The 27501-nt window shown below is 53.3% G+C and overlaps 6 protein-coding genes across 13 annotated transcripts; 3 read left to right on the plus strand and 3 right to left on the minus strand.

The window, feature by feature from the left end:
• The first annotated feature begins 977 nt into the window (after positions 1–977).
• trip6 (thyroid hormone receptor interactor 6) lies at positions 978–10369 on the plus strand. 2 transcript variants are annotated; one of them, XM_018733652.2, is made up of 10 exons: positions 978–1362; positions 3634–3829; positions 6792–6937; positions 7047–7076; positions 7242–7805; positions 8100–8190; positions 8356–8525; positions 8605–8783; positions 8881–9001; positions 9274–10369. In XM_018733652.2, exons 2-10 carry the CDS (start codon positions 3643–3645, stop codon positions 9403–9405), a joined length of 1620 nt encoding a protein of 539 aa, XP_018589168.2. In that variant the 5' UTR covers positions 978–1362; positions 3634–3642; the 3' UTR covers positions 9406–10369. The 2 variants fall into 2 exon arrangements, with proteins under 2 accessions (XP_018589168.2, XP_018589167.2); XM_018733651.2 differs by having other exon boundaries at positions 979–1362; positions 7047–7160.
• A 213-nt stretch (positions 10370–10582) lies between these two features.
• Positions 10583–12405, minus strand: sst5 (somatostatin 5). Its single transcript, XM_018733653.1, has 2 exons — positions 11744–12405; positions 10583–10842 (listed from the first exon to the last, which is right to left on the minus strand). Exons 1-2 carry the CDS (start codon positions 11873–11875, stop codon positions 10657–10659), a joined length of 318 nt encoding a protein of 105 aa, XP_018589169.1. The 5' UTR covers positions 11876–12405; the 3' UTR covers positions 10583–10656.
• A 1657-nt stretch (positions 12406–14062) lies between these two features.
• LOC108922892 (zinc finger protein 16-like) lies at positions 14063–17359 on the plus strand. Of its 3 annotated transcripts, none has more exons than XR_003798090.1 (4): positions 14063–14992; positions 15137–15457; positions 15880–16850; positions 16938–17359. XR_003798090.1 is itself a non-coding variant. In XM_029257451.1 (3 exons), the coding sequence occupies exons 1-3, from the start codon at positions 14416–14418 to the stop codon at positions 16467–16469; spliced, it is 1488 nt and encodes a 495-aa protein (XP_029113284.1). In that variant the 5' UTR covers positions 14063–14415; the 3' UTR covers positions 16470–17359. The 3 variants fall into 3 exon arrangements, 1 of the variants encoding a protein (XP_029113284.1); XR_003798091.1 differs by having other exon boundaries at positions 16946–17359; XM_029257451.1 differs by having other exon boundaries at positions 15880–17359.
• A 1083-nt stretch (positions 17360–18442) lies between these two features.
• On the minus strand, positions 18443–19494 carry LOC108922832 (bolA-like protein 2). The gene is made up of 3 exons (XM_018733213.2): positions 19326–19494; positions 18911–19008; positions 18443–18774 (listed from the first exon to the last, which is right to left on the minus strand). The coding sequence occupies exons 1-3, from the start codon at positions 19386–19388 to the stop codon at positions 18675–18677; spliced, it is 261 nt and encodes an 86-aa protein (XP_018588729.1). The 5' UTR covers positions 19389–19494; the 3' UTR covers positions 18443–18674.
• A 130-nt stretch (positions 19495–19624) lies between these two features.
• Positions 19625–24146, plus strand: slx1b (SLX1 homolog B, structure-specific endonuclease subunit). Of its 4 annotated transcripts, none has more exons than XM_029257452.1 (6): positions 19625–19761; positions 20294–20468; positions 20570–20621; positions 20836–21159; positions 22558–22773; positions 23079–24146. In XM_029257452.1, the coding sequence occupies exons 1-6, from the start codon at positions 19671–19673 to the stop codon at positions 23106–23108; spliced, it is 888 nt and encodes a 295-aa protein (XP_029113285.1). In that variant the 5' UTR covers positions 19625–19670; the 3' UTR covers positions 23109–24146. The 4 variants fall into 4 exon arrangements, with proteins under 4 accessions (XP_029113285.1, XP_029113288.1, XP_029113287.1 ...); XM_029257455.1 differs by having other exon boundaries at positions 20953–21159; XM_029257454.1 differs by having other exon boundaries at positions 19625–19745.
• On the minus strand, positions 23905–26957 carry LOC108922831 (uncharacterized). Of its 2 annotated transcripts, none has more exons than XM_018733210.1 (7): positions 26849–26957; positions 26303–26428; positions 26018–26128; positions 25636–25689; positions 24986–25147; positions 24569–24691; positions 23905–24384 (listed from the first exon to the last, which is right to left on the minus strand). In XM_018733210.1, the coding sequence occupies exons 2-7, from the start codon at positions 26426–26428 to the stop codon at positions 24346–24348; spliced, it is 615 nt and encodes a 204-aa protein (XP_018588726.1). In that variant the 5' UTR covers positions 26849–26957; the 3' UTR covers positions 23905–24345. The 2 variants fall into 2 exon arrangements, with proteins under 2 accessions (XP_018588726.1, XP_018588727.1); XM_018733211.1 differs by lacking the exon at positions 26849–26957 and adding an exon at positions 26743–26837.
• Between the last annotated feature and the right edge of the window lie 544 nt (positions 26958–27501).

Raw genomic sequence — 27501 nt, forward strand, 5'->3', positions numbered from 1 at the left:
AGTAAAAGGGATAAAAGGTGTAAAATGTCACTGCTCCTGAAGGCCCTGTGAGTCGGTCGAGACACTGAGGTCTTTGGCCAGATTTCACCGCGGTTAAAGACACCCCACCTGGGACGTGCGGCAAAGACAACAACGCGATGTGTTTCGTCTCCACGCATGAGAAGTGGACTTGAGTGGAGAGCGAGGCCGCGAATAATGTAAACGCGACTGTGATGGTCACTGCCTGGGGGCCACAAACAGCTGGACTGGAGCCTTCAAAGGGCAGAGAGGCGCCAGGGTGAAGGGATTCGAACACTGTTCGCACATACAGTACAGTACGGTACGGCACAAGAGCAACATCCACAAGAAAATCCACTTGTTACAGCTCACCTGCACAACTTCGGCTGCGCTGCTCTTCCTCGGTACCGCTCAGCAGTAAGAATAGGTAGAATACGGCTAAATCGCGGTACGCTCGGCCCTCTTTACCTGGTCTGCGTCTCCTGTCTGCTCACAACCTGCAGAAAGTGTCCGTTTGCTCCTCCGGAAAACAGAAGCTCTGAGGTGCGGAAGGACAAAGTCCACCTGAGCAGGACATCCACGCTCCCAGTTACATTATTACTTTTTTCTTTTTTTAAAAAAAACACGTTTACTGCCTTATTAGGCACTAAATTATTAATATTTCATACTCGTCCTTGGTCCCTTTCAAACGTCGCGATGTAATACAACAGTTTTTTCCACGTAGTTTTTAGAGTAACACTGAAAAAATGTGATTTTATTTAGAGAAGATATCATACGCGTGGAAAGAGTGTGTGAACACGATCGAGGTGCTTTTTCACTTCCACATAAATAAGTTGTTCTTACTTTTCCCTGATTCTCAGAGAAATAAAATCCACGAGCTACACTATTATTTAACCACCTGGTTCGCTTACTCTAGAGTCTAGTTCAGCCGGTCCAGCCAGGGTCCAGCCAGGGTCCCTCCGCCCGTTTACAGCAGCGTTAGTAGCGCACTGCGATCCCGCTAATGCCCTGCGAGCGACACAAAGTATCCATAGAGACGGGACCCCCCGCGGACACGCGCGCGACACCGGCGGCGGAGCCCGAACGACGACGGTGCTGTAGAAAGGGGGTAAATCGGTGACTGAAGAGCAGCGGATGATCATAAGAAGAAGAGTTCAGACAGCGGCGGTCCCTCCAGTCCCCCCACACACACACACACACGACGTCATGCCCTTGGAATGCGCGGCTCCATGATGTTTCCTGCGCGGAGCGGAATCTCGAACAACTTGTTCAAAGTGTGAGGAGGAAAAGTGTGTGTGCGTATGGAGGCAGCGCGCGACACTGGTGTGTGAGCGAGTTCGCGAAGCATCGATCGACAAGCGAAGTGTAAGAAGCCGGTCCCGCTCAGTCCGTGTGTGTTTTAATGTGTGTGTGTGTGTGTGTGTGTGTGTGTTAAGTACCGACGGTCGCCGCTCTTCGTTTGTTGTGTCGTTGGGCGCGTTAACTAGTAAGTTAACTTACCGTGTTGCTGTTAAGTCAGTGTTACTACTACTGTGTTACAGCTCGCGCCGCTCGGACTGAACACACACAGTTACGAACCTGTACAGTCAGAGACTTTGTTTGTTAAACGTTTCTTTGTTAGTTATAATATCAGCTGTTGTGCAATTTCACTGCGGATGACGTTGCATCTTTTTTAGACACACACACCTCACCTCCTTCACTCTGCTGCCTGTAACGGCTTCGGCGTGTGTGTGTCCGCGTGCCCGTGTCCCCGTGTCCGCGCACGTGCGTCCCCGCTCTCGGTTCCCGCCCCGCACAGGCCTCGGATCCCCGGACTCGAGTTGGGCGCTCGGCCGCCGCGCGGTGCGCTCTCCCCGGGGACAGTGCGGCCGAAGGTGCCGCTGCTACTGTGAGAAGGAGGAGACGAGTAGGAAAGTGAAGGAGGAGTCGTGTTACCGCTGACATGTAAAAAAGGCAAAAGGAGACCTTTTCATTTATTTTTTAGCCCGTTTCAGAGAAAGCGCTGTTGTATTACTGCTAGCCCGAGGACGTATACACATGTAATAGACACCATCCATCCATCTTCTGTCCCACTTCTCCTAAAAGGGTCGCGGTGCAGCAGGGAGAGCAGAGAGGCCCAGCCGCCCCTGTCCCCCGGAACGTCCTCCACCCCAACCTGGGGGACCCCCAGCCGTTCCCAGGCCAACTGTGGGATATAATCCCTCCAGCGGGTCCCGGGCCGACCTCGGGGCCTCGTCCCAGTTGGCCGTGCCCGGTATACCTCCAAAGGGAGGCGCCCAGGGGACATCCTTATAAGATGCCCGAACCACCTCGACCGGCTCCTCTCGATATGGAGGAGTAGCGGCTCTACTCTGAGTTCCTCCCGGATGTCCGAACTCACCCTATCACGGAGAGTGAGTCCCAACACCCTGCGGAGAAAACTCATTTCGGCCGCTTGTATCCGCGATTTTATTCTTTCGGTCATCACCCGGAGTTGATGACCATAGGTGATGGTAGGGACGTAGATCGACCGGTAAATGGAGAGCTTCGCCTTATGGCTCAGCTCCCCCTTCACCGCTAGAGTCCGGTACAGTGACCGCATTACTGCTGCCGCTGCTCCCAGTCTGCGCCGATCTCACGCTCCCTTCTTCCCTCACTCGTGAACAAGACCCCAAGATACTTGAACTCCTCCGCCTGGGGCAAAAACTCTCCCCTTACCTGGAGGGGGCATGCCATCCTTTTCCGTGAGAGAACCGTGGACTCAGACTTTGAGGTGCTGATCCTCATCCCTACCGCTTCACGCTCGGCCGCAAACCGTTCCGGTGCGTGCTGGAGGCAGCCACGTGACGGTGCTAAAAGGACATCGTCCGCAAAAAGCAGAGACGTCACCTTCCGACTCCCACGCGGAATGCCCTCCTGACCTCGACTGCGTCTCGATATCCTGTCCATGAAAACCACAAACAGGAGTGGAGACAAGGCACAACCTTGGCGGAGTCCAACACCCACGCTGAACGGGCCTGACTTAATGCCGAGTACGCAGGCACAGCTCTCGCTCCGTGTGTACAGAGACCGAATGGCCAGCAGTAGTGGCTCCGCTACCCCATACTCCCTAAGCACCTCCCACAGAAATTCCCGGGGAACACGATCATAGGCCTTCTCCAAGTCCACACACCACATGTAGACTGGATTAGCGAATTCTCATGCCCCTTCAATGATCTGTGAGAAGGGTAAAAAGCTGTTCTGCTGTTCCACGGCCAGGGTGGAGTCTGCATTGTTGCTCTTCAACCTGAGGTTCGATTTGCATGTATGTAAGTGTGTGTGTGTGTGTGTGTCTGTGTGTGTGTGTGTCTGTGTCTGTACACACACGCTTGTATGTACCCCACGTGCATCCAGGTGCCACCTCTCAAGAGAAGCAGCTCCTTCAGCACCCCCACCCCCCTGAGCTGGTTACTGCTGTGCTGCAGCTCTGGTTGCCATTGGAAACCCAAACGTCTCCATTTCCCTTGGCAACCTATCATGAAAAGATGTGGTACTTGCCCCCCCCCCCATCTCTCTTGCGAGGTACCATGGTCCTGTCCGGCTCATCTTCCTCACCTTCTGGCATGGCTCTCTCCCTCAGGCACTCGGTTTCACTCACTCAGAATTTGTGTCCTGCAGAACTGCGACATGTCTGGTCCTACCTGGTTGCCGCCGAGGACTCTGGGAAGTCCAGAACGAGTCACCGCTCAGATGTGCCCGAGCGGCCCGGCCTTCTACAGACCCCCAGCGAAGGGGAACCACAAGTATGGCGGGTTTGACCAGAACGGAGCAACGGGAGGGACAGCCCCCAGGTACACGGCAGCTGGGGCCACAGGTGAGGACCTGGGAAATGGGGGCTTGGGTTGTCACACGGTAGAATGAGGGGTCTCATGTTATCGGTGCAAATGGCAACTGGGCTCGCTGAACTGGAGCAGTGTGGTCAAGGTGACTGAACCATGGTGATCCCTCTGGACAGAATGGGTACACTATGGTACAATACGGAACATTTGCAATATTTACATTTACATGTATTCATTTATCACACACTTTTCTCCAAAGCGACGAACATCTCAGAAAATACAAAGTGTTCATTACAGTAGCAGGAAGAGACACTTAGATACAGACGTGTGATTCTTAAGTAGTTTGTTTCTTTCCACCATATGAACCAACATTCATCACACGAGTAGCTGCATAAAACTTTACCAGAATATCAACGATTCCTGATCGCTTTCCAACAGTTTTTTTTGAGATTTACATACATTAGCGGAGTAGTTGTGTAAAGGTTTATCTGCATCATCAGAAAGTTACGGTGCATCAACATTTACACCTTACATAAACTTAAGAGATGATGGGCAAAGTGAGTCTGGAAGAGGTCAGTTTTCAGACCCTTTTAAATGTGGACAGAGATTCAGCAGTTCCGAGTGACGGGGGAGGTCGTTTCACCACAACGGAGCCAGAACTGAGAACCTCGGTGCTTTACCTTTTGTGCGCGGGACCACCAAGCGAGCAGAAGCAGACGAGCGAAGGAGCCTGCCCGGGGTGTAGCGCTTGATCAAGTCTTATAAATTTACATTTACATTTATTCACTTAGCAGACACTTTTCTCCAAAGCGACTTACAGCGAACTCTGTAGTGTTGTCAGCCCATACACCTTATTCACTGCGGTGACTTACACTGGGTCACTCATTCATACATCAGTGGAACACACACACTCTCTGTCACTCACACACTATGGGGGAATCTGAACAGCATGTCTTTGGACTGTGGGAGGAAACCCACGCAGACACGGGGAGAACACGCAAACTCCACACAGACTGAATGGGGATCAAACCCACATTCTCTCGCACAACCCAGGTGCTGTGAGGTAGCAGTGCTACTCACTGTGCCACCATGCCGCCCCTGTTGTAACTGTCTGGGATCAGTTCTATTGATACTTTTGTAGACAGTAACCAGGGTCTTGAATTTGATCCGGGCAGCTATAGGAAAGCAGGGGGTTGGACCAGGTCCTGCTCTCTGGTGGGTCTGGGGTTCAAGTCCCGCTTGGAGTGCCTTGCAATGGACTGGCGTCCTGTCCTGGGTGTGTCCCTCCCCCTCCAGCCTTACGCCCTGTGTGGCCAGGTTAGGCTCCGGCTCCCTGCGACCCCGTATGGGACAAGCGGTTCAGACTGTGTGTGTGTGTGTGTGTGTGAGCGAGCTATAGGAAACCAGTGCAGAGAAACGAGTAGAGGAGATAGATGGGAACACTTTGGCAAGTCAAACACGACTTCTACTGCATTATTCTGTATCAGCTGTAGAGGTTTGATGGCAGTAGAAAGAAGGCCACACAGGAGAGAGATGCAGTATCCAGATGAGATGTCAGTATTGGCCTGGACGAGTAGTTGGGCAGAGTCAGTTGTGAGGTAAGGACGGGTCCTTCGGATGTTATGCAGAATGTATCTGCAGGTCCGGGATGTGGGTTCGATGTGCTGAGAGAAAGATAAACTTGAGTCAATCGTCACTCCCAGACTCTTAGTCGAGGAGGTAGAAAAATGAGCGAGTTGTGCAGTTTGATCGATAGATCGTGACAGGACGACAGACCAGCCGGGAGGTGAAGAATCTCTGTTTTGGAGAGGTGGAGTTGGAGGTGGTGATCAGACATCCATGAAGAGATGTCCGACAGGCAGGCAGCAATGAATGCGGAAATGTCTGATGCTCCAGGTGGAAAGGAGAGGAAGAGCTGGGTATCATCAGCATAGCAGTGGTATTTGAATCCGTGGGAGGGGATGATCAGGCCGAGGGAGGAGGTGTAGATGGAGAAGAGAAGAGGACCCAGTACCGAGCCCTGCGGGACACTGGTTGAAAGAGGCAGAGGAGAAGAACGGGTACACTACGGTACACCCTGGGATCAGCAGCAGAGCCTCGTGCTCCGTCACTAGAGACAAGAGGGAGAGCCTATATGCTCATTGTGGTGCCAAATTGTGCACATGAGTTGACTGACAGAAGGACACAAAGACTCTTCACACACCGAACACACACTGAACACACTAAGCGTGCGGCCGTGACTCGCGTCTGGAGCTCGTCCAGGGGAGGGAAGGTTCCAGAAGCTTCGGGCGTGTTTGCACACTGCTGGTTGCTGCTGCTCTTCGCTGCCCTCGTCTCACATGTAGGATCTGAACCCCGCTAAATGTGTGTGAGGAGCTCAACGCAAGGAGAACTTTTACATTTGTTCGTTTAGCGGGTGTTTTTCTCAAAATGGCGTACAGCATGGAGTAAACAGAGGTACATCCACAACAGTTTAATGTCAAAGCCGCCGTTCTCAGAACAGTCTGTCTGTCTCGTAGCATCGTGTCTGCAAAGCGTCTTGTATGAATGAACACCTGTGTGTAGAATGGATAGGAAATACAAAGGTGATCACGACAGTTGGTGTTGGACTCATTTATGGAGCTGTTAGGAGATAGGAGAGAAGTGGCTCTCAAAGAGATGGGTTCCAGACCCTTCTTCAGTGTGGGAGGGATTCAGCAGCTCCGAGGGACTCATCACATCGGAGTCATACCTGGAACCTACAGATCATTGATTTTGGACCCTGTCAGTGGAACTACCAAGTGGCCAGAGGTGGAGGAGCTCAGTGCTTTTGCTGGGCTATAGTGGGGTGAGCTGATGATGTTCAACTAGAGCTGTTTCTTCCATGGTAAATCACACAGTTTCACCACACCAAAGTGCCTAAAAAGTGAGTAAAGGGCAGCAATGAGTACTAACCTGGACCTTGGTAAAGTTCAGGTGGTGAAGTTTGATGTTCCCTCTTTCTGTGTGTTGTCCCAGGAGGAGTCCTGCCACACGCAGAGGATTCTGGGTCCTCAGAATTCAGCCCAGTATCGCCCAAATCAGTCGAGCACCATTACCCATCAGGCCACAGCTCACAAGAGGACCGCTTGTGGTCTCTCCACGGCGCCACATACAGCCCTCAGGTCAGCAGCAAGAGAGATCTCTGCCCTAAAGCTCAGAGTGTGCAGAGCTGTGTGTGCGTGTGTGCGCGCGCGCGGTTCTGTGGCCCTGAGCTCTCTAATTCTTCCACAGAACCGTGTCCAGGAGAATCCCGTTGGACATGTGAGTAGCATCGACGCTGAGATAGACTCGCTCACCTCCATGCTGGCCGACCTGGACAGCCCCCCGCAGAGCTCCCGCTCCCAGGTGCGAGTGCGGGGGTGTGGGGATGGGGGCACAAAGCGGGGTCACTCTGGTGCTCTTAGTGACTCCCCCCCTCCGTTGCAGGTGTACGACAACGTGCCATACGCCACGCACCTGTCGGCAGAGCGCTACAAGGGCCCCCCGCCCCAGAGCCGCTGCCCCGCAGGGTACCCCCCGTACCCACAGGCCCAGTTCCAGCTCGCCGGCCCGTACCCTGCGGAAGCCTCGCACTCGGCGCCACCGCTGGGCCAGTACAGCCTACAGCAGGAGTACCCGTACCCGTCGACCCCGAAACCGTACCCGCAGCCGGTGCCCGCGTCATACACCACAGCGTCGACCCCTACGGGCCCCCGTTTCAGCGTGCAGGTGAAAACGGCGCAGCCTGTCAATTACTCCCAAAGTGGGCGCCATGCGGAACAGGCCTATGCCCCGCCACGGCCCCGGCCCTTGCACCCGTACCCAGAGTCGGCGGCGGCACCACAGCCCTGGTACCCTGCCCCGTGTGCCGCCCAGGAGCAGGACCATGGTGCGGCCTACAAAGGGGGCATTGTGCCGGGACCTCGGACTGCTCTGGGCCCCCCACCCAGGAGGAGTGTAGAGGCGCCCATGGCAGCACCCAGCCATGGCCCGGCCTACCAGCTCGCTAAGGTGAATCCCCAGACTGCAGCGTGTGTGTGTCTGTGTAAAGTGGGGCGATGAGCCCGAGTGGAATTTGTGGGTCCCGTTCAGGTCTCCACCGAAATGGAGATAATGCTCCTTCCGGCATGCAGGGCAATGTGGGGGTCAGGGGGTAACACGGTAAATAAGTGAAATACACACTGTAGTTATACCACTCGCTGCTCCCCTAGCAGGTGTACTTGGCCATAAGAAAGACGCGAGTGCGGCCGCGAAACGCCCTGCTGCGCAATGTGTGTTTAGGTGCAGTTTCCCTCCTGCCACTAGGGGGCACTGCCAAAGCCAGAGGAGGAGTTGGAGCGGCTCACCAAGAAACTGGTGTATGACATGAATCACCCGCACAGCGAGGAGTACTTTGGTACGTACAGCTGGGCTCTGTATCTGTCCGGTAGGGGTCTTGGCCCAGGAGCCGGGTTCGAGCAGAGCGGGGGGAAACGGTCTGTCTCTTGCGCTCTCTCGCGTGTCCCCCGTGTGACTGTCCTCTCCCTTTCACCGTGTGATCTTGTGCGCCGGCGGCTCGCAGGTCGGTGCACGCGGTGCGGCGACAAAGTGCTGGGGGACGGCAGTGGCTGCGTGGCCATGGAGCAGGTGTTCCACGTCGAGTGCTTCACGTGTGTGACGTGTCACAGCCGCCTGCGGGGGCAGCCTTTCTACGCCCTGGACAAGAAGAGCTACTGTGAGAACTGCTACATCGTGAGTAGCGCCGCCCCCTCGTCTGTGCTTCCGCCCTCCTCTGTCCGCCGTCCTCTCACTGGACCGCGTGTCTCCGCAGGACACCCTGGAGCGCTGTTCCAAATGCACACAGCCCATCCTGGACCGCATCCTGCGTGCCATGGGCAAGGCGTACCACCCACGCTGCTTCACCTGCGTCGTGTGTGGCGGCTGCCTGGACGGCGTGCCCTTCACCGTGGACGCCACATCGCAGATCCACTGCATCCAGGACTTCCACAGGTGGCCTTGCACACCTGTGTGTGTGTGTGTGTCTGTCTGCGTGCGCATGTTGGTGTGTTCCTGTGTGTCCTGTTCCCTAATCCCTCTTCCACCACAGGAAGTTTGCCCCACGGTGCTCTGTGTGTGGTCAGCCCATCATGCCGGAGCCCGGCCAGGAGGAGACGGTGAGGATCGTGGCCCTCGACCGCAGCTTCCATGTCAACTGCTACACATGTGAGGTGAGGGAAACGGGTGCAGCTCGGCACGCCCCCCCCCCCCCCCATGCTGTCCCGTGCCGACTGCCGTCACGCTGGGTTCATGTGTGTCGTCTCTGTCGGGGCGTGTTGTGGTGTGGTGAGGTGAGGTGTGTCCTCATCCTGCCAGGTTCCTTTTCCAGCCTCGTCCTCCATAGTGGAGCCCCAAGTAATTGCTGTAGAACGTTTAATAACTGCTGTGTGTGTGTGTGTGTGTGTGTTTGAGGCTGAGCGCCCTGCTGCCCTGTGTCCTGCAGGAGTGTGGACTCCTGCTGTCCTCCGAGGGAGAGGGACGCGGCTGCTACCCGCTGGACGGTCACATTCTGTGCAAGAGCTGCAGCGCACGGCGCATTCAGGACCTCTCAGCCAAGATCTCGACCGACTGCTGATGGGCTGTCAGAGCACCCCACACACACACACACACACACACACACACCCTGTGAGTGGCTCCGCAGGAAGATTTCACATGAAGGAAAGGTGATTTGTGCTCCTGTGGGGTTGTGACCCGTGTGCTACAGCAGGAACACACGGCTCAGCTCAAGGGGTCAGGACCCTGTGCACAGAGCCAGCGCCAGTGTGATTTGGTGTCATTCCCCACCATCGCTGAAGACGAGGTGACGACGGCGTGCGCCTCTTCTGTGTGGTATTGATGAACCGTTCATGTATTTTACCGGTGTAACAATCTGTACCAGTTTGCCTTCTTATTGTTACATGGCCCAGTGATGTTGCTGTTTAATTGTATGTGTATGTATGCGTGCGTGCGTGCTGTAGAACTCTGCACTCATTCCCCACTACCTGCACAGGACACACACTGATCACACACATCTGCAGTGTGTTTTACTGTTGAGGGATATGAAGGAGAAGCGTCACAGTACGAGCTGAAGTGTGTGTGTGTGTGTGTGTGTGTGTGTGTGTGTGTGTGTGTGCACGCGTGCGTGCGCAAGTGCCTGTGTAGTCGAAGTGTCCACTCCGCAGCGTCGCTAAAGGCCCCAGTAACTGTGCACGTGACCCAGCGTCTTTCAGGACATGTAAGGAGCTCCACTCAGGGAACTTTGTGTCTCCAGAGTCGCCCCCGAGTCACGGCATTTTTCTCACAAATTGGCGTTTTTCTTACCTTTAACCAGTTAGTTTACACACCACGTGTGTGTTTTCCGTGTTCCGCGCCAAAACACTCAGGTTTTCTGCTCATTTAGTCTGTGATGCTCCCCTCACCGTTTCTCCGCACTAGCGGCCTGCTGGGGTCTCTGCAGACAGGTTTCTCTGTGGGAGGTGGGTTGGGGGTATCTAAGTTCATCTCTTGACGAGCTCACATGTTGTCCCGAATGAAGGAATTAAAACGACACTAAAACTGTCCCTCCTGTCCCTTCGCCTCTTTGGGTGACGCGTGTCCCCTGTGCAGCGCTGTTAGGCTGCGGGGAGTGTGTGTCGGCCCCGGTTCCAGCGGGAGTGCCTCCCCCCACTATTGTTTCTGGCAGCGCGCATACACACACACACACACACACACACACACACAGGTAATTCTCTCACAGTAGAGTTTATAGCCTTTAAAGTATTAACACAAACACACACCTTCACTGTGTTGAACACAATGCATGTGGAAGTGTGCATATGCAGCTCCAAGCGCAGTCCTGCAGGGGGCGCTAGCACGACGTGAACGTCTTCCAGAAGAAATTGCGGCAGCCGGCCTTGCGCTCCCGCTGGGAGAGCTGTAGTTGGCGCACAGCCTCGCGTCGTAGGCCGAGCTCCTCGGCCGCAGGAAGGACCTCGTCGGCGTCCTTCGCCAGCAGGTCCGACACGATCTTCAGGAGGAGGGTGCGGGACGGGTCCTGAGCAGGGGGACACGAGAGACGGTGACACGGGCGGAAGAGCAGCACTGCTGTCACTCAACTGCGGCTCGTTGACTCTTGTGATGGAGCCGAGACAAAATTCGAACCCTGAACCCCCTGAAGTGTCTCATCAAGGTTGCTTATTCATTTATTTGTCTCTCGCTTTTCTCCAAAGCCACTTCCTGTGTTCAGCACCTTAGTGATTTACCCATTTGTGGAGCAGCGTAAATGTACTGTATCAGTTCAGAGTTAGTACCTTGATCAAGGCAAAGGGTATTGCAGCAAGAGGTGGGATTTGAACCCAGGCCCTTCTCATTGAAAGGAGATGTATGATAGCACACCTACGTAAGGTGTTTCACAGTGTTCCGTGTCTTAGGCTGGAGGGAGCCGTCCCGGATGGGTTGATGGCGGCGAAGGACTTGGGCTCGTAGCCTCAAGACACTTGAAGCGCCACTCGGTGCTGCTCTCGTACCCTGGACCAGCGCGGCGTGTTGCTCAGCCCGGTGTTGTCGGCGCTCACAGCCACCCGTCGGCCAGCGATGACGAGAAGGTGGCTGTGGGACGTGGACGCATCGCAGCCCAGGTTGCAGTCGCGGTAGTCTCTGCAGACGTTGTCTCTGTCCACGTCGCTGGACACAGGTGGTCAGTTGTGTGTGTTGCCACAGCGAGTGACAGTGGCTCTGCACTGCTTTAGTTTAAGTAACGCGTTCGTCGGTCATTCAGTCGTCGTGTGCAGTACCGCTGCGCAGCAACATAAGGCAGGTGTGGGAACCCTCCCCCCCCATACAGATTCTTTGCCCAAATCTAAGCTGCTGCTCCACAGCTGCAGACTGTCCTCCGATGGACGAACACGAAGACAGGCACGTGCAGGTTTCCACAAATGGACACGAACGCCACTCACCAGACGCGCTGCAGCCACGTCCATCCCCAGAAGGTCGTCCAGACCGTCCTCGCGAGGAGCTGCGCTCCCTCCGGCCAGGAGGACTGATGCGGAGAGGCCCGCCAGCAGGACCTGGAGCTGAAAGCGCAGCATGATCCTTGCGTCGTCCCCTGTGCGTCTCCGGTGGGACAAGGCTGGACGGGGGCTCTGGAAGTCACCGGTGGTGTGTCCTTGAGCCACAAGCTCCTTCGCTAAATACCCCCTCGAGCGGCGTCTCTCACGGCCGCGCGCATGTGATTGGCTGCGGGAGCCCGTCCTGCGCGCTTGGCAGTGCAGGGCGTGGCCTGTCCGAGGTACGAGAAGAAACAAGTTCACTTTGACTAGATTTCACCGCTCAGAACAAACAAACGAGGAGGAGTCCGTATTCTGCCGGACAGCCGTCCGTCTGAGGAGGACGGGACCCCCGGCAGCCTGTGTGACACCCGAGTCTCCCCCCTACTTGAGGATGTCCACTAGGTGGTCTCGGGAAGCTCTGGTGCACCCCCGCCCCCACTAATACGCACTCGGTTGGTGGCCGAGTGCGGTCAAGGCTCCTCGTACTCATCTCTCTAGTGCGAGGTGTTGGTGATGAGAAGTGACTCAAATGTTAATTGGGTGGCCTTCCGCCCCCACACCCGCAAATGAGCGTGTCCTTTTAAAGGGCAGCCAAGTGCAACGCACTCGCTTCGTTGAGCGTTTCTTCCGTTTGCAGGCCGAACGCCCGGTCGAGCGCGAGGACCGCTTTCTCCGTTCCCACCTTCCGGGGGACCCTCGGTCTCCGAATGAGGGACTAATGGACGCGCGCATCCGTGCTTTTCTGCGAACGTGGCGTTGGCTCAAGTGGCTCGCTGTCCAAAGCAACTAACCATCATTTACCAGTGCGTTCTGGGTAAGAAGCCTGAGGGACGGAGACGGGGAGCGAGCGTCCAGGAGCGGCGCTGCTTCGCTCCGCCCAGCCGTGGGTTAGGGGTCGACCCGTCCTTGGATTATAAGGGAACGGACCGAAGCGCTACGTCACCTGCTGCCCCGACACACGAAATGAAGGGACTGAGTTTTCCGAGCGGACCGTAGACGAACGTTGCTGTACGTACGTACGCGCGCACGCACACGTACCACTGAGGCCACTGCTGACAGCCCGGCTCGGGGTGCGCGCCGTTGGTCTCTCTCCTCCGAGGCCGTGCGTCGGGGTGGGGTTACGGGACCCCGGGAAGGGCCCCGAAGCCGAGGGTTCGAGCCAAACTTCGGGAGGCGCGTGAGGCCGGTGCCCCGGAGGAGAGGCGGTCCGCCCAGGACGCCGCAGACGGGGGCTCTGGCCTTTCGCTCGCCAAACAACCCCTGGCGCTCATTAACATTTGGATGGCGCGAGGCCGTCGGCCCCCCCGCGCCGCTCCTTCGTCGTCCCAAAGGTCAGAGCGCGGCGTCCGCGGGGCTTCGGAACCTGTCGCCCTTTGGCCGCACGGCGTGCGAGAGAACGCGGGTTCTTGGTGCTTTCTTGTGTCGTCTGTCGATGGGACACCGACCCCCCTCTTCTCCAACATCTTCTCCAACCTCTTATTCACCGCAGCTCAATTTTTCTGTTATTTGCACCGTTACCACTCTTGTACGCATTGAGCGGCATTCCGTTTGCTCGCAGTTCTCTGGCTAACTTCACATAGGTAACAGAAAGTTACAAAGAGGGCTGGTCCACATTTGCTTATTTTGTTTTATTTTGTTTTATTTTCTTCTATTTTTTAGAAATGTGACTCAGTTCTTGTTCTGCAGAAGCGGAAGTTGCGGCCAACCATAACATTTCGCAGAGTTAGACGCAACTTGATAAAGCGGGACTCTTTATGCCGCTGTGTATCACATACTGGACCCTGTGGTTCGGCGCCAGACGTGAAACGCGTGTAACAATGTACGGACGGTGAAGGACAAGAGGACAACGATATACGGAATATCGTGAAGAGTCGCCGTGTGCAAGTCATAACCAAGGGGATTTGCTGCAGACACAAACAGAATAAAAAAGCGCAACTGAGTCCAGTTACATGTAGTGCAAAACGGCCAAGGTTTGGGACGTGAGCATCTCGGTCATTTTATTGAGGAGACCGTATTGTCCCAGGCTCACGACTTGATATATTTTGTTGTTTAGGAGGCTGCGCCGCACTGCGGACAAGAGATTCGCCGGAGCGGCGCTCGTTGCCAGGAGACGGAACACGAAGCCTCTCCGGCGGGGTTTGTCTTTCCCGGGAAATTGCCTGTTGGCCCAAACGACTGTAAACCGGAAACAGGAAGTGTTTCCTTCGCGTCTTTGTTACAAAATGGCTGCTGGCGAAGAACCTGCACGTATTTCGCGGTGTGAGGAGTCTTGCTTTGTCACACGAAACACTTTTTAAAGTTATGGCGATATTGCCGTCAGCGTGCCCTTTCATCCCTGTGCTCTTGTGGCTTTGGGTAGTTTTTTTTTCAAAAATAGACTCGTGTTTAACACTGAACGACGTAAATTTCGCCTTCGCGTCAGCGGTCAGTCAGTGACAAACACGAAACAGCATCAAACTGAGGCCGTGTCGACAGCTGACATTTCCGCTCCTCTGTCACGTCCTGTTTGTTTTTACCAGTCCTGAACAGTAAGTGTGTCTTTACACGGGTTATTCGCAGAGTGGCGGCAGTGCACTGTGATGTTAATGGACTCCAGCAGAATCAAACGAGGAGGAGAGTTTGGGGCCTCGACCATGTTGCTCCGCTATCGTCCCCAGGGCCAGCAGCAGGCCACCGGAGGAGCCTCGAAGAGCTCCCGCGCCCCGCCCTCCAGCAGCGACGCGTCCCTGTCCTTCGAGGACGAGCTGGCCGCCGCCATCCACGGCGCTTTCGAGGTGGCCGTGGAGATCGCTGTGCTTGAGGTCTCTAAACTGGTGGGCCAGGCCTTGGGAGATGTTCGTGTCCAGATGCATGAAACGCTGCGGGAGAACAGGTCCCTGAAAGAGCGCCTGCTGGTGGCTGAACGGGAGCTGGATGCCCTGCGGGGCCCTTCGGCCGATGGGAGCGCGCCGCACGAAAAGGTCGCGCGGCGGCCGGAAAGCCCCCCGCCGGGGGCCGTCCGAGCGGGAGTCTCCGCGGAGATGGCGGCCGCGGACGTAGACGTGAACGCGGACGGCACCGAAGGCTCCTTCAGAGAAATCCGTGAGGATGGCCAAGTCCGCTCCCAGCGCTGGACCCACGGCCCGCCTCAAAGTGCAGATCTGCCGGATCGGTCAGGTATGATGTACGAGACACGGTGCTTGTAGTGGTTTTGGGTATCGCGCCTTTTCTCGCTGAATAAGTAAGCAGGCCCTGTTTTCACCATAATGACACCATTCTACTGTCCAGTGTCCATCTGAGCCCCTACTGCTTTCCAAACAGCTGTCGAGGGGAATTGTGTAAATGTGTGTGGAAAGAACCACCCGGCGGGGATCAAGTTTGACCAGGAGCGCGCGAGAGCTGCGGCCGAAGACGGTTCCACGTCTCCGGGGTCCGATATCAAACGGGTCCGTGTGAAGGAAGAGGAGAAAGAAGTGGCCGGCAGATCGGATCCTAGTTCCGGTGCTAACGAAGTCACGGGGGACGAATTTGAGGCCGACTGCCTGTTTCGCGCTCAGTCCAAACTGCTGGAAGACTGGAGACCTGAACCGCTGGAGGACAGCGACACAGACTCTTTTGCCCCATGCACCAGCCACACGCTGCGTGAGTCCAGTGCCGGGGTGATGAGCGGAGGGATGGGGATCCGAGCATGCGGGACCTAGTTTGGTGGTGGAGGTCCTCAGTGGTTCCCAGAAGACATTGTTGTTCTTCAGCTGAATGTCCTGTCTTGTGGGTATGTTTAGTGATCATACTGGTGTTAGTTCACGCTGTACGTCATGTAGAGTCCGTAGAGGTTTCAGAAACGCGTGCATCCGCCTCACAGACATGTCTGTTGACTTATTTACCAAAAAAGGTCCATGCCCGCAAAGCAGAATTAACTGGTGGTGGCAGCTAGTCATTCCTTTTGCTGTTAACAATTGCACAAATGTATTCATTCTGTTAATTTTTTTAAAGTATTTTATGTTCTACGCTAACCTGTTTTCTGTTACGGATTCCTCTCATTTTCTTTTTTTCTTCTTGTGCAGCTGACCCTTCTGTTTTCAACTCGGTGGCTACACACTCGAATGGACTCATACCAGCTGCCGGTGGCTTTCCCCTTTTTGCGGTGCCCATTCCGAACCCCTTTCGTTCTGGAGACGCTGAGTTGGTGTCCACCTCAGAGCAGCCTTACAGCCTGCACACAGGCAGCTCCAGTTCTATCAGCTCCGGCGCTCCCAGAATGCACATCTGCAGCGACTGTGGTATGGCATTCCAGCAGCTGGCAGAACTGCGCAGACACAGCCAGCAGCACTGCAGCGCCCCACCCAGGAGCACCAAGCGGCCGGCCCTCCCGCCGGGCTGCAGCCCCTATCACTGCTCACACTGTGGTCGTGACTTCAACCGCCTGGAGAACTTGAAGACTCACCTTCGCATCCACACAGGCGAGCGGCCCTACAGTTGCTCTGTGTGCGGCGTACGCTTCCGGCATTCGGGGGCGCTGACGAGGCACTTCCGCATCCACACCGGAGAAAAGCCCTACATCTGCAGCCAGTGTGGAAAGACGTTTCGCAACTGTGGGGGGCTTCGCTTCCACCAGCGGTCTCACGTGCGGGAGGGCCAGAGGGCGGTGGATTGAGTTGAGGAGCCAGGAACTGGGAGGACCTCAGTGAGAGCAAGCGAGCGGTGTCGAGCTTCTCTAGCTCGTCTCTTTGTCAAGCTTGTGCGCATTGACTTGCGGAAGGAGAATGCCTCAAAGCCCACGGGCCTTTCTTCTTTATACATTGTATTCTGCGAGGTGGAGATGGTTAAAGGTCCTGCTCGGTGCTCACGAATCCTCTTGAGATAAAGCAAAGCATAACACCTCTATGATTTGTTATTGAACTTCCCCAGAAATATCATAGAGGTGAGCTATTATGGCTCTTGTACACTTCTAGGAAATTCTCAATAAGATGAAAGGCTGCAGGGAGCTACCTGCAGGAGCATTAACATTTCTACTAAACACTTCTCATGTAGCAAGGTGAGATTTCACTGCAGAAATAGTGAATTCATTGATGTTGGCATTTCTTATTCTGAGAGCATTTACTGAGGTTATTTCTTTTGGAAGTCCACCAGAAACCAGATGGGAGAACGAGGAGCAGACTTGCAGTCATAAGCGCCTGTATTTGACACACTCTCCTACCAGCCTTTGGTACGGTAGTATTTGCAGCAGCACTGAGGAGGAGGACTACTCAGCAGACCTGGTGCCACTAAGAATGTTACAGTGGTGCTGGAGTGCGATCCTTCCGTAGCTGGTGGCAGCGAGGAGGCGCTCGGATTGACAGTGGAGGAGCTGTGTGACATGGTTTTCGGCACAATACCATGATGCCTGCTGCCGCTGCCCAGAAAGTGTCGTAACGCTCAGGAAATACGGGATGTTTTATGTTGAAAGCAGAGGACGATAATGAACTGAGTTATGTCACATTTCAGGAAAGCGTCTGCTAATTGAATAAAGAAATGGATACAATAATTTGAGTGGCACGAGGTGAGCAGCTGTTTTAAACTCAGCAAGTTAGAATGTCTGAGGGACCTCAGCTTTTTAACCTCCTGCCCTGTTTGTTTGGCTTTGCCTGGAACGTTAAAAACCACATTTGTTTCCGTTTTGTTGTACTTTGCAGTATGCACGAGGGCTTACCCCGGTTGTTCACGGTCACGAACAGGTGACGCTAAGCTCGTACAGTTTCCACATGCTGCTGTGCTGCTCAACCGTTGGACCGTTTCAGCACCACGAGGGCTCCGGGGAGCTGTATCTGTGCATGTACTGTGGTTATGCTGTGCCATCGGTATCCTCTGTGCTTCTTGATGCCAAAAGTGTAGTAATTGAGCTGTGGTCTGGCGAGTCTGTTCCCACTGGGCATTGTGTCCCTCGGGCCAGCCTGTGGGAGGCGTCACTGTCACAAAGGCAGCTGCGATGTCTCCCCATTTCAGGGGCTCGTGCCTCAGCGCAGGGCGATGGTGTCAAAGCTGTTGCAGCACCTGGGCACAGAGCCTTTGGTCGACATGCCGAGGAACCCGGTGTCCCTGGAGCACATCAGGCAGCCCTCCCAGAGAGCACGAGGACATGGTGACCTTTACACTGACGCTACTCTACCTCTATAGGTTATACACACAGTACACACACTTTTGTAAAGATAGTGTCAGAGTTGTTTGTTGACAACTTTGAGAGTGTATGTGTATAGCGAGTGAAGCACACTTCCTGAGTATTACTTCCCCCTTCAGGGTTCACATTTAGTATCTTCTCCTGTTTGTGTGGGTCTGCACCCCCCCCCCCCCAATATTATTTTCTGCAGTTCAGAGGTCTTCCGTAATGCTTCATCAGTTTCTGCTGTATGTGAAGAGTTTTAAGTTAACAGAAATTCACCACTATAGAAGGTATACGTTTGGTTAGTCTGAATGGTGAAATCACTGTATGATATAACAGGTGTTGAAAAGCCATGAGCACCATCAATATGCCTGTGCTGTTATAAGTACTTGATCCTCATTGTTCTTTTTTTCTTTAAATCTGATTTCAGTGCAGAAACATTGCGCCCGCGCGCACACATTGAACAAATTACGCAGATGCTGAAGTTTCGTGTCACATTTATTTAGCTGCATGTTTCTGTTGAAAAAGCCTGGGTTAGAAAAAAGAGGTGATGCAGGGGGGCACAGTGAAGGGTTTTGTCTCGTGGACTGAAAACTCCACTGTGGACATCCTTTGTCAGAAGGATATTCCTCTTGTTCCACGTACTGTGCTAATGCGAGAAGATTCCAGTCACGAGTGTGTGTGTGTGTGTGTGTGTGAGAGAGAGAGAGAGAGAGAGAGAGATCATTGGGCTTTGTGTTTCTCCCACTGCTCTGGCGTAAGAGTCTTCTGCTCAAAGGCGTGTATGTCCTTCAGTTCAGCGGCCAGGCAGTTGTTCACCATCCTGAGGAAGAAGAGGGTAACATGTTACATGGTGCAGCTGTGAAAGCAGCGAGGCGAAGCCTTTGCCCCAGCAGCATATTGACAGAAGACACCACGGTGCCACCCCGGTGCCACCCTCAACCCCATCCCCAACGAACCTGTGCCTCTGCAGCAACGGTTTACCCTCGAACTGCGGCGACACCACGAGAACCTTGAAGCTGGCGGCACATCGGTTAGACGACGTGTCCTCTACCTCCTGTAAGAGGAGTAGATGGACTGATGGAGGGGTTCCTCAGGCCGAACACACAGCAATTCGGTACCACATGATTACACTAGCTATAATATACAGTGTATATAATACTCTATAGCTGGGTGCAGCGAGCACCACGTGACCACCACCACTCAATAACGTTTCTTTGGGGTCTACAACCTAAGCGCTCAGATGGTTGCTGTTGCTGCGGCCGGCCCGGGAGCCGCCGCCATCGATGCACTGCTCATCATCATCATCGTCGTCGTCGTCATCATCATCTGAACCTCAGAGAATAAATTGCTGCATCCCACACGCACACCTACCACGTGCACCGCTCCGATCTCCGCCACCAGTTTGTCCCGAATCTGATCTGCTGTCGCTGCCATTCTTCAGAGAGAGCACAGCACGAACTGAGAACGCTTCGAATAGGCCCCCGCTGCCCGACAACACACTATTTCACGAACGTCTCACTCATACCTTGAGAAAACACCGGAAAGAATTACCAAGCGGTTTCCTCAAGGAGGCGGGTCTATAACATGGACCAATAGCGCCACGAAATGTCTAATGCTGATTGGCTGCGCGCTTTACAACTGTCCAATAAAGATTCTCCAATGGGGGCGAGAGACGGAGGATTATTTAGATAATAGCCAATCACGTGCAGGCGTTTCATGGGTCCGATTCTCTCGGTCCGTCTTACTTTAATGCCTGAAAGGAAGAAAAATCGTTCAATAGCACAGTTAATGGTATTTTTTGAAGTTGGTAAAGTTCGGTTTAAAGAACTCCCAATATTTTTTGCATGATATCTTAAATGTTTAATTTTAATTAAACTTAAATATATATTTACACGTTCCGGCGGTTTAGGTCATTGTCCATTTTCAAGTGCCTCGCGCTGCTGTTGTCGGTTGACCAGCTTTTGCCGGATTCGTTGGTCACGTGACATGATAAATAGTTGTTGTAAGTGGCAGGTAGCGAGCAAAATTTGTGTTCCTAGCTTACAGACAGTGATGCTATAGTTTGTCATGTATTAGGCAGACACACACTGTGTGTTGTGTAGCGTAGCAGGTGTTGTGCTGAGAATGTAGTGAAATGCAGCCAGCAACCATGATCAGAAACGAGTGAAACATCCAGTAATTAGCACGATTAGTAGGGTTAAAAGTCAGTGTTAGGGAAGTTAACAGGGTAAAAGGTTTGGCTGTTAATGTCACTTGGGGGCTCTGTCACCCATCGTTCTCCTCACCGTCTAAGTTCCATCAGTTCCATCGACGCTCACCATTGATTCGCATTCCCGCAGCCATGGTGGTGGAAGTGGAGAACTTCTTTGGCGTCTACATGCTGTACTGCACCAACCCCAAGTTCAAGGGCCGCATTTACATCGGCTTCACGGTGAATCCAGAGCGGCGCGTCGGGCAGCACAACGCGGGCCGCCGCCACGGAGGAGCCAAGAGGACGAGCGGCCGTGGGCCGTGGTGAGCTTCGGGGGGCGCCCGGCTGCCCCTTTTCTTCGTGCCGATTTGTCCTGCTCACCGAAGCCAGCGTCCCTTTGTTTAGCGTATGTCTGTCTTTTCAGGGAAATGATTTTCATCGTCCATGGTTTCCCGTCCGACATTGCAGCCTTGAGGGTGAGTTTCATGACCCATAGTTCCAAATGACCGGTTGCTGCGTTGGGTGGTTTTAGCCACAGGGAGGAACCTGCCTTTGCAGTTGCACCGTAACAGGCGGTTGAGCCCATTCTTCCTTTGTGCTCCGGTCTCCCACCGTTCGCTTTTGATGAGCGAGACGTTGCCGTCATCTGGCTTCCTGCTCATTTCTCCAATCCTACTTTCCGTCCTGCAGTTTGAGTGGGCGTGGCAACACCCTCACTCCTCTCGCCGTCTCTCCCATGTGGCTCGGCGGACGCGGCGCGAGTCCAGCCTGCAGTTCCATTGGCGCGTGGTGTCCCACATGCTCCAGGTGGCGCCGTGGAACCGCATGCCCCTCACAACGCGTTGGCTGCGTCAAGAGTACCGCCTTGACTTTGCGCCTGGCCTTCAGCCCCCCCTGCATATCCCAGTGACCTTCGGGAGCGTGCGTGCCAGGAAGCAGCAGGACCCGAGGGGGCAGGGGGAAGGGGAGGAGCGGCCACTCGAGAGGTGCCTCCTCTGTGAGGGGGTGGTCCAGGTGAGCAGGCAACACCTCGTCCGCACACGCTACTGGTATTATTGGCAAAGCGAAATACTCACTGGCACTGGAGAAAGAAACCTGTGTGCCGCGTGCCATTTCATCTTACATTTACACGTATTCGTGTGTCAGACGCTTCTCTCCAAAGTGACGTACAACTCGACCTTTAATAACAGACGAAGAGCTTCGGACACCGACGCTGGATTGCTGAAGCACAGTCACTCATATTACTCGAGTAGCTCCTTATATAGCTGAGTCTGTTAGAAATACCGTGGGTATGTGATGCAAGTTTACGTAGCTGTTTGGGGACTAGAAGAGAAGTAGCTCTAAAAGAGAGGGTCCCAGACTCTTCTTGAATGCTGGGAGGGATTCAGCAGCTCTGTGGTACACAGGGAGCTCATTCCCTAGTACTGTGAGCTTCCTCTGATGTTCCTTCCCTGAATCTCACTCTAACACCTTTACTTGTGTGCTTAGAGGCTTCAGAAGTCTAACACGTTACATTTATTCACGTAGCGGACACTTTTGTCCAAAGTGACTTACAACAGATACTATGTAGTGTTACTAGCCCACACACCTTATTCACCAAGGTGACTACATCACTAGATACACTACTTACAAGGGGTTACTCATGCATGCATCAGTGAAACACACTCACACGCTATGGGGGAACCTGAACAGCATGTCTTTGGACTGTGGGAGGAAACCAGAGCACCCACAGGAAACCCACGCAGACACGGGGAGAACATGCAAACTCCACACAGACTGAGCGGGGATTGAACCCATGTTCTCTCACACCACCAGGCGCTGAGACAGCAGCGCTACTCGCTGTACCACCGTGCCACCCATGCATAGCAGCTAGGGCTCTTGCCTTTGAATCCCACCTCTTACTGTAGTGCCTCTGATCGGCATACTTTTTGGGAATTGATAGGACTAGGGAGTAGCACTGTTGTCTCACAGCATTGCATTACTGAGTGGTGCGAGAGGACGTGGGTTCGACCCCCACTCAGTCTGTGTGGAACTTACATGTTCTCCCCATGTTCATGTTGGATTCCTCCGGGTACTCCGGTTTCCTCCCACACGCCAAGGACATGCTTTCAAGTGAAATGGTGACTCTGAATTGCCCATTGTGTGTGTGTGTGTGTGTGTGTGAGAGAGAGAGCGAGAGAACATGTCTTCCGCTGGTCTACAAACGAGTGAGCGACTTGTACGTAGTGTACCTCGCACTGTAAATGACCCTGTATGTAAAGCTGTGGGCTAAGAAGTCATTTTGGAGAAGAGTGTCTGTGAAAGATTAAAAGTAGGATGGTGGTTTCTCTTGAAATTACCCTACTTTTGAAAAGCGCAACACTTTTCGCCACAGCATGATGTCATTGTGTAAGTTCCCTCGTCCCTCGGCAGGCCGCGCACAGGCTCTCCTGTTTCCATCCCTCTTGTACAATGGTTGCTCATCTCACCTGCTTGGCGAAGCACTTCCTGAAGTTGGAAGCGGCTCAGCTTCTTCCTGTGGAGGGAGAATGCCCCGGGTGCCACAGCTCTGTGCTCTGGGGTAACCTCATTCGACACAAGAAAGGCTGCTATGGTGACTTGGAGGAAATTGCATCCACATCACCTCAGGTGTGTGTGTGTTTTTTTTTTTTTTTTTTTTTTTCCTCTTTTCCCCCTTCCCCTTCATGTACAGTGAGACAGAGTTCAAATCAGGAAAGAATTGATGGCACCTTTTTAGGAGGTGACAATAAGTAATTTTTTAAAACTATTACTTCATCCGTGAGCCTGTGATAGTCCCAAAGACTGAATGGAAGAGAAACGATGACATTTCATGATCGCACGATAAACATTTTTGTCACAAAGGAACTACAGGACAGTCCTCGCACACAGCTAATGCTGTGATCTCACCCATTTGGACACTGTGTGTTATACAGACCCACTGGACAGATGAGCTACAGGTGTAAAGGAGAGTGGAAGACCCACTAACTTCAGAACCTGACGTGTTCTGAACCGTCATCGTGATCCCACGCAACGGACACTTCCTACAGGCGTCTCTTCTACGTGGCGGTCGAAAGGGCTTGAAAATCCCTCCGTGACTCTTCTCCTTGTCTGGACAGTGCTGCCACCTTTGGGAATTGTCCTTTTATAACACTAGGCCATTTAGTATAAAAGTTGTTTTTTTCTTTCCTTTTTTCAAAAACCAGATTGAAAAGTGTAACCGGGAACAAACTAGCATGACTGTGTTTCAATGGATGCGATAAACATTTTTGTTGACGAAATGCACGGCCAGGCAAGGCAGTCATAGAGACTAATAGAAAGCATGCTGCTTGGAGCTCGGGCTCCAGATGTAGCACAGCTTTGCTACAGTGGCCTGTAGGAAACGTGCAGACTGCTGTGTGCAGGGGAGACGGGACCGTGGGCAGTGCCTCTCTTGGTCCAGAGCAGCAGCACGAAGCATGAGAGGAACAGAAAGCGCTGCTCTTTCGCTACTTTTCCGACCTTCTCCCTCATGGCAAGCGTTGCCATTCAAGTGCGAAAATCTCAAATAGCCCTTGGTGTCGGCAGCAGAACGGCCGTGTTGCGTCCTGGATGTTGCCGCAACTCCGAAGAGCGTGAAGAAAGCGTTTCGCGCGTGTGTTTGTATTTCTCGACCCTGGCCGCGACGACTGACGTACTGTAGGTCTTTCAAGACTTCGTGAAAAAAGATGCGGGAGGCAGTTTGCTTATTCTTATTTTTGTTTTTAATTAGTAAGGAGAATTACTATGAACGTCTCTGAATTATGTAACTGAATATAGTTAGGCTGTAATATAAATGCAAAAGTTTATGCATGTTTTCATAATGTAAAAAAAAAAAATCATGCTGAGCTACATAGTGTAACTATAAAGACAAGTTAATTGCATATCACAATAAGAGTGTGGTTAATAAGAGTAGTTTTACACTCATGTGGTTTCAATATTGGTATTGTGGTTAAGCTTTGTTAATGTTGTCACCGAGAATCAATGACAGCAACAACAGGGGTACCTTTTTAGTGTTTACAGGGTCGCTAGGATTGTCCTTCAAGGATACGCTCCTCCACTGCAGCTCCGCTTAGTGTGTTACTGGGTGAGTTACTACAGCGATGACACGACACTTTGAGCTTCTTCTTCTCCACCATCATCGTCAGCTTCGCTTCCTGCCCCCCTTGAGTGTCCCTCATCCTCTCACTCCTCAGCTGGGGGGACATTAACGGTGATCACCGGCTGCAAGACAGAGGAGAAGATCCAGAAGCGCTCAGTGCCTTTTCTGCCTTTGGTCCGTCTTCCCTAGCAAACGCCAGCTTGGCTCTGTTGACCAGTTCCCGCGGTACGCGCTTCTACTAATTACCCAGCATAATGTTTCTAGCAGCAGAAAGATGCGCGAGAGTTTCCCCATCCCGAACCTCACCATCTTGGACTTGGGGCAGCAGCAGTCGATGACCTTGCAGCAGTACGCAGCCAGGGTGGCACTGATGGCCATGAGAGCCATGTGGACCACGAACGCAACTGCATTGTAATGCTCGAAGGTGCTCTGCACAAAAAGGGAGAGAGAATGACAGCATGGACTAGCACTCCAACCGTGTGTTGCAGTTTGAGTGTAACCCTTGGCAGGATGCAGCCTTGCCATGAGCAGCTCAGTGTAGGGCTGGCGCTACACGGTAATTTACATGCAGTCTCTCTCTTACTTTCTCACGCACTCACAGAATTGTTATTTGTACACTAACAGGTTTTTAATCCTCTACTGGTGCAGCAGTTAAACTTGAGCCCCTGCATCCCAAGTGCAGCCCTGCAGTATGCTGGCGAAAGCAGGTCCAACTGCACTCACGATGAGCATGGTGCAGAATGCATTCTGGTTTGTGTTCCCTGAATATCTGGCTATCCAGCAAAAGTAGCTGATGGGGGGGTCTGAAAACTTGGCACAGCTGACGATGAAGTTGACCACGCATGCCATGCAGGCGAGCACCTGAAGGCCCAAGCAGGCCTTCACCTGTGAAGAGACAAAAACTGTGTTTCTTAGTGTCCTTGGGGTACGTAACTGCTTCAGCATTCGCCGGGGACCAGTTCCGGTGACCGGTTCACCCTCCGCCCCGTACGACATTTACGGGGGACCGATTTACCTTCCGACCTGTACGACGTTTACCGGGGACCGGTTCACCCTCCGACCTGTACGACATTTGCTTCCAACCAGCAAAATTCACCATCCAGCCAGCAATGCTGCCTGGTTTCTTGTACATGTACCATTTATATATTTATTTTTTGCCGTTTTGTGTCCGGCTCTCGCCGGGAGTTGAACAAACTACACTTTGGTTATTGTTTCGGGTACAAAGCGACTTAATGCCATTGGGCCCCGGTTTCTACATGAGCGGATCATTCTGTGCTTGCTCAGTTAACGAGGACCGAAACCCCTGCCTTGCCAACACCCGCCGCTTCCCTTCTCCCAACAGCCCCCCTCAATGAAAAAGGACAAGGACTTACTGTGGGCAGATGAAGGTTCTTGGCAGCTATGGCCACTGCTCCTGCAACTATGAGCTACAAAACACAGGGAGGCAAAAAAGCGGTACAAACAAAGCACCTTAATCAGACATTTTAAAAAGAAAGAAATGCGGTGAACCTCAGTTCACCTTTAGGGTAAGTCCTATTATGGTATCATTGCTGGAACGGTGTCTCCTCAGCAAGCGCAAACCAGAAGGACAAGGTGAACAACAGATCGCTGCAGGTTGGTTGTGCTTCTTGAATGTGAATGTCCTGCATGCTTCATTCATAAAGACTTTGTGCCTTTAAACTTAATGCAAAAAGGACTATTTGTACACGTGTGTTCCCTGAACCTGGGCGAACATACACCACTCATGAAACTCACAAAGAGAGATGAGATGATCTGTACGATGTCCATGTTATGCTGGTTAACATTGCTGGTGAGGGTGATGATGCTGGTGTTGACTATGAACATGCTGAGTAAGATCTCGCTGATCTGAGGGAGGGAAAAGAACATGATGAGCCAAACCATTCAGACAATTCCAACGTAAACAAAGTTTCGCATCATTTGTCTTAACGGAATCGGTGACTTCGAGGAGACCGCGGACATAGGGCGAAACGGACACGGGATCGCGGACGGAGCGGCCGAGCGTTCGTGTCGGATAGCTACCCCTAAGGCTTTGGGTTCGGCCTCCAGGTACTTCCGAACCTGCTCCCGATTCTTCTGGAAACTCACGGCGACCAGGGGCCCCTCTTCTGGGCCAGAGGAGGGTGGCTGATCAGACACAGCTTCCATCTGTCATCATTTCCACAAAGACACACACAGCGGAAAACACAAGAGTAAGACTCAGACTCTGCTTATGAAACAGTAACATGATTTCACTAAGATCAGAGTACAAATACAGCAGAACAATTATAACACTAAAGTCAAGTGACAGTACCGTTACACAATAATAATCGCCGCGAGCGGAGCTCGAGGGGAAACACGAGACGCACAGTAACTAACGCGGGGGCGCGCGACGTTGCGAAAAGGGACTAAAACCCTTTCGAAGAGAGAACGAGAGTAGCGGTTGAGTTGCGGTCTCTGCTCGTCCGTTACCGTCCGATTACCTGCGCGAACGGAGCAGCTCGGAGAGACACGAGCGCAGAGTGTGTGAGAGAAGGACACACAACACACACACACGCGCACACAGAGGCAGACGGGCGCGCGCAGTACCTGAACTTCTGAAGAATCGGCTGTGAACGAGACCGACGCCCCGCGGTGGCGCGCAAATCGGGGCCGAAGAACGGACTTCAGACGTAACACGTACACACGCTACTCGCGCATACACTCACTGCGCGCGCGCGCGCGCGCGGACACACACGCAGAGTCGGACTCTCCATTTCCGGTCGCTCGTTACTTTGTAGCGGACGGCGCGTCGGGACCATTGATCTCGTTAGCGGCGCGTTCTTCAGATGTTCTTTTTTTTTTTTATTTTTTAAGAAACCGCCTATTCAATATTCTTATTGCTTTTAAAGAGCGACCTTCGGGCTCCCCCCCGCCAACACACACACACACACACACACACACACACACACACACACACACACACACAGAGCAGGAGACACGTTTGCCGGGACAGGCGTAAGTGACCCGATGGACTCAGAAACTGTGCAAAGTGTTGTTTTGCACCCAGGACACACTGTGACCGTGGTCGTGGACCGTGGGCCGGTCATGGCTGCGGTCATCGCCGTGTGTGCAGGAGGTGGAGGAGCAATGCAGGAAAAAGCACGTTGTGCTGAAGTGGCTCCTCTGGGGTCGGGATGCTCACAGAATCGTCATCGTGCTCATGATCGCAGGAAGTCGGCTTCAGGTTCACCCTGTCGCCT

The sequence above is a fragment of the Scleropages formosus genome, chromosome 13 (genome assembly GCF_900964775.1).
Source record: "Scleropages formosus chromosome 13, fSclFor1.1, whole genome shotgun sequence".
Taxonomy (NCBI): Eukaryota; Metazoa; Chordata; class Actinopteri; order Osteoglossiformes; family Osteoglossidae; genus Scleropages; species Scleropages formosus.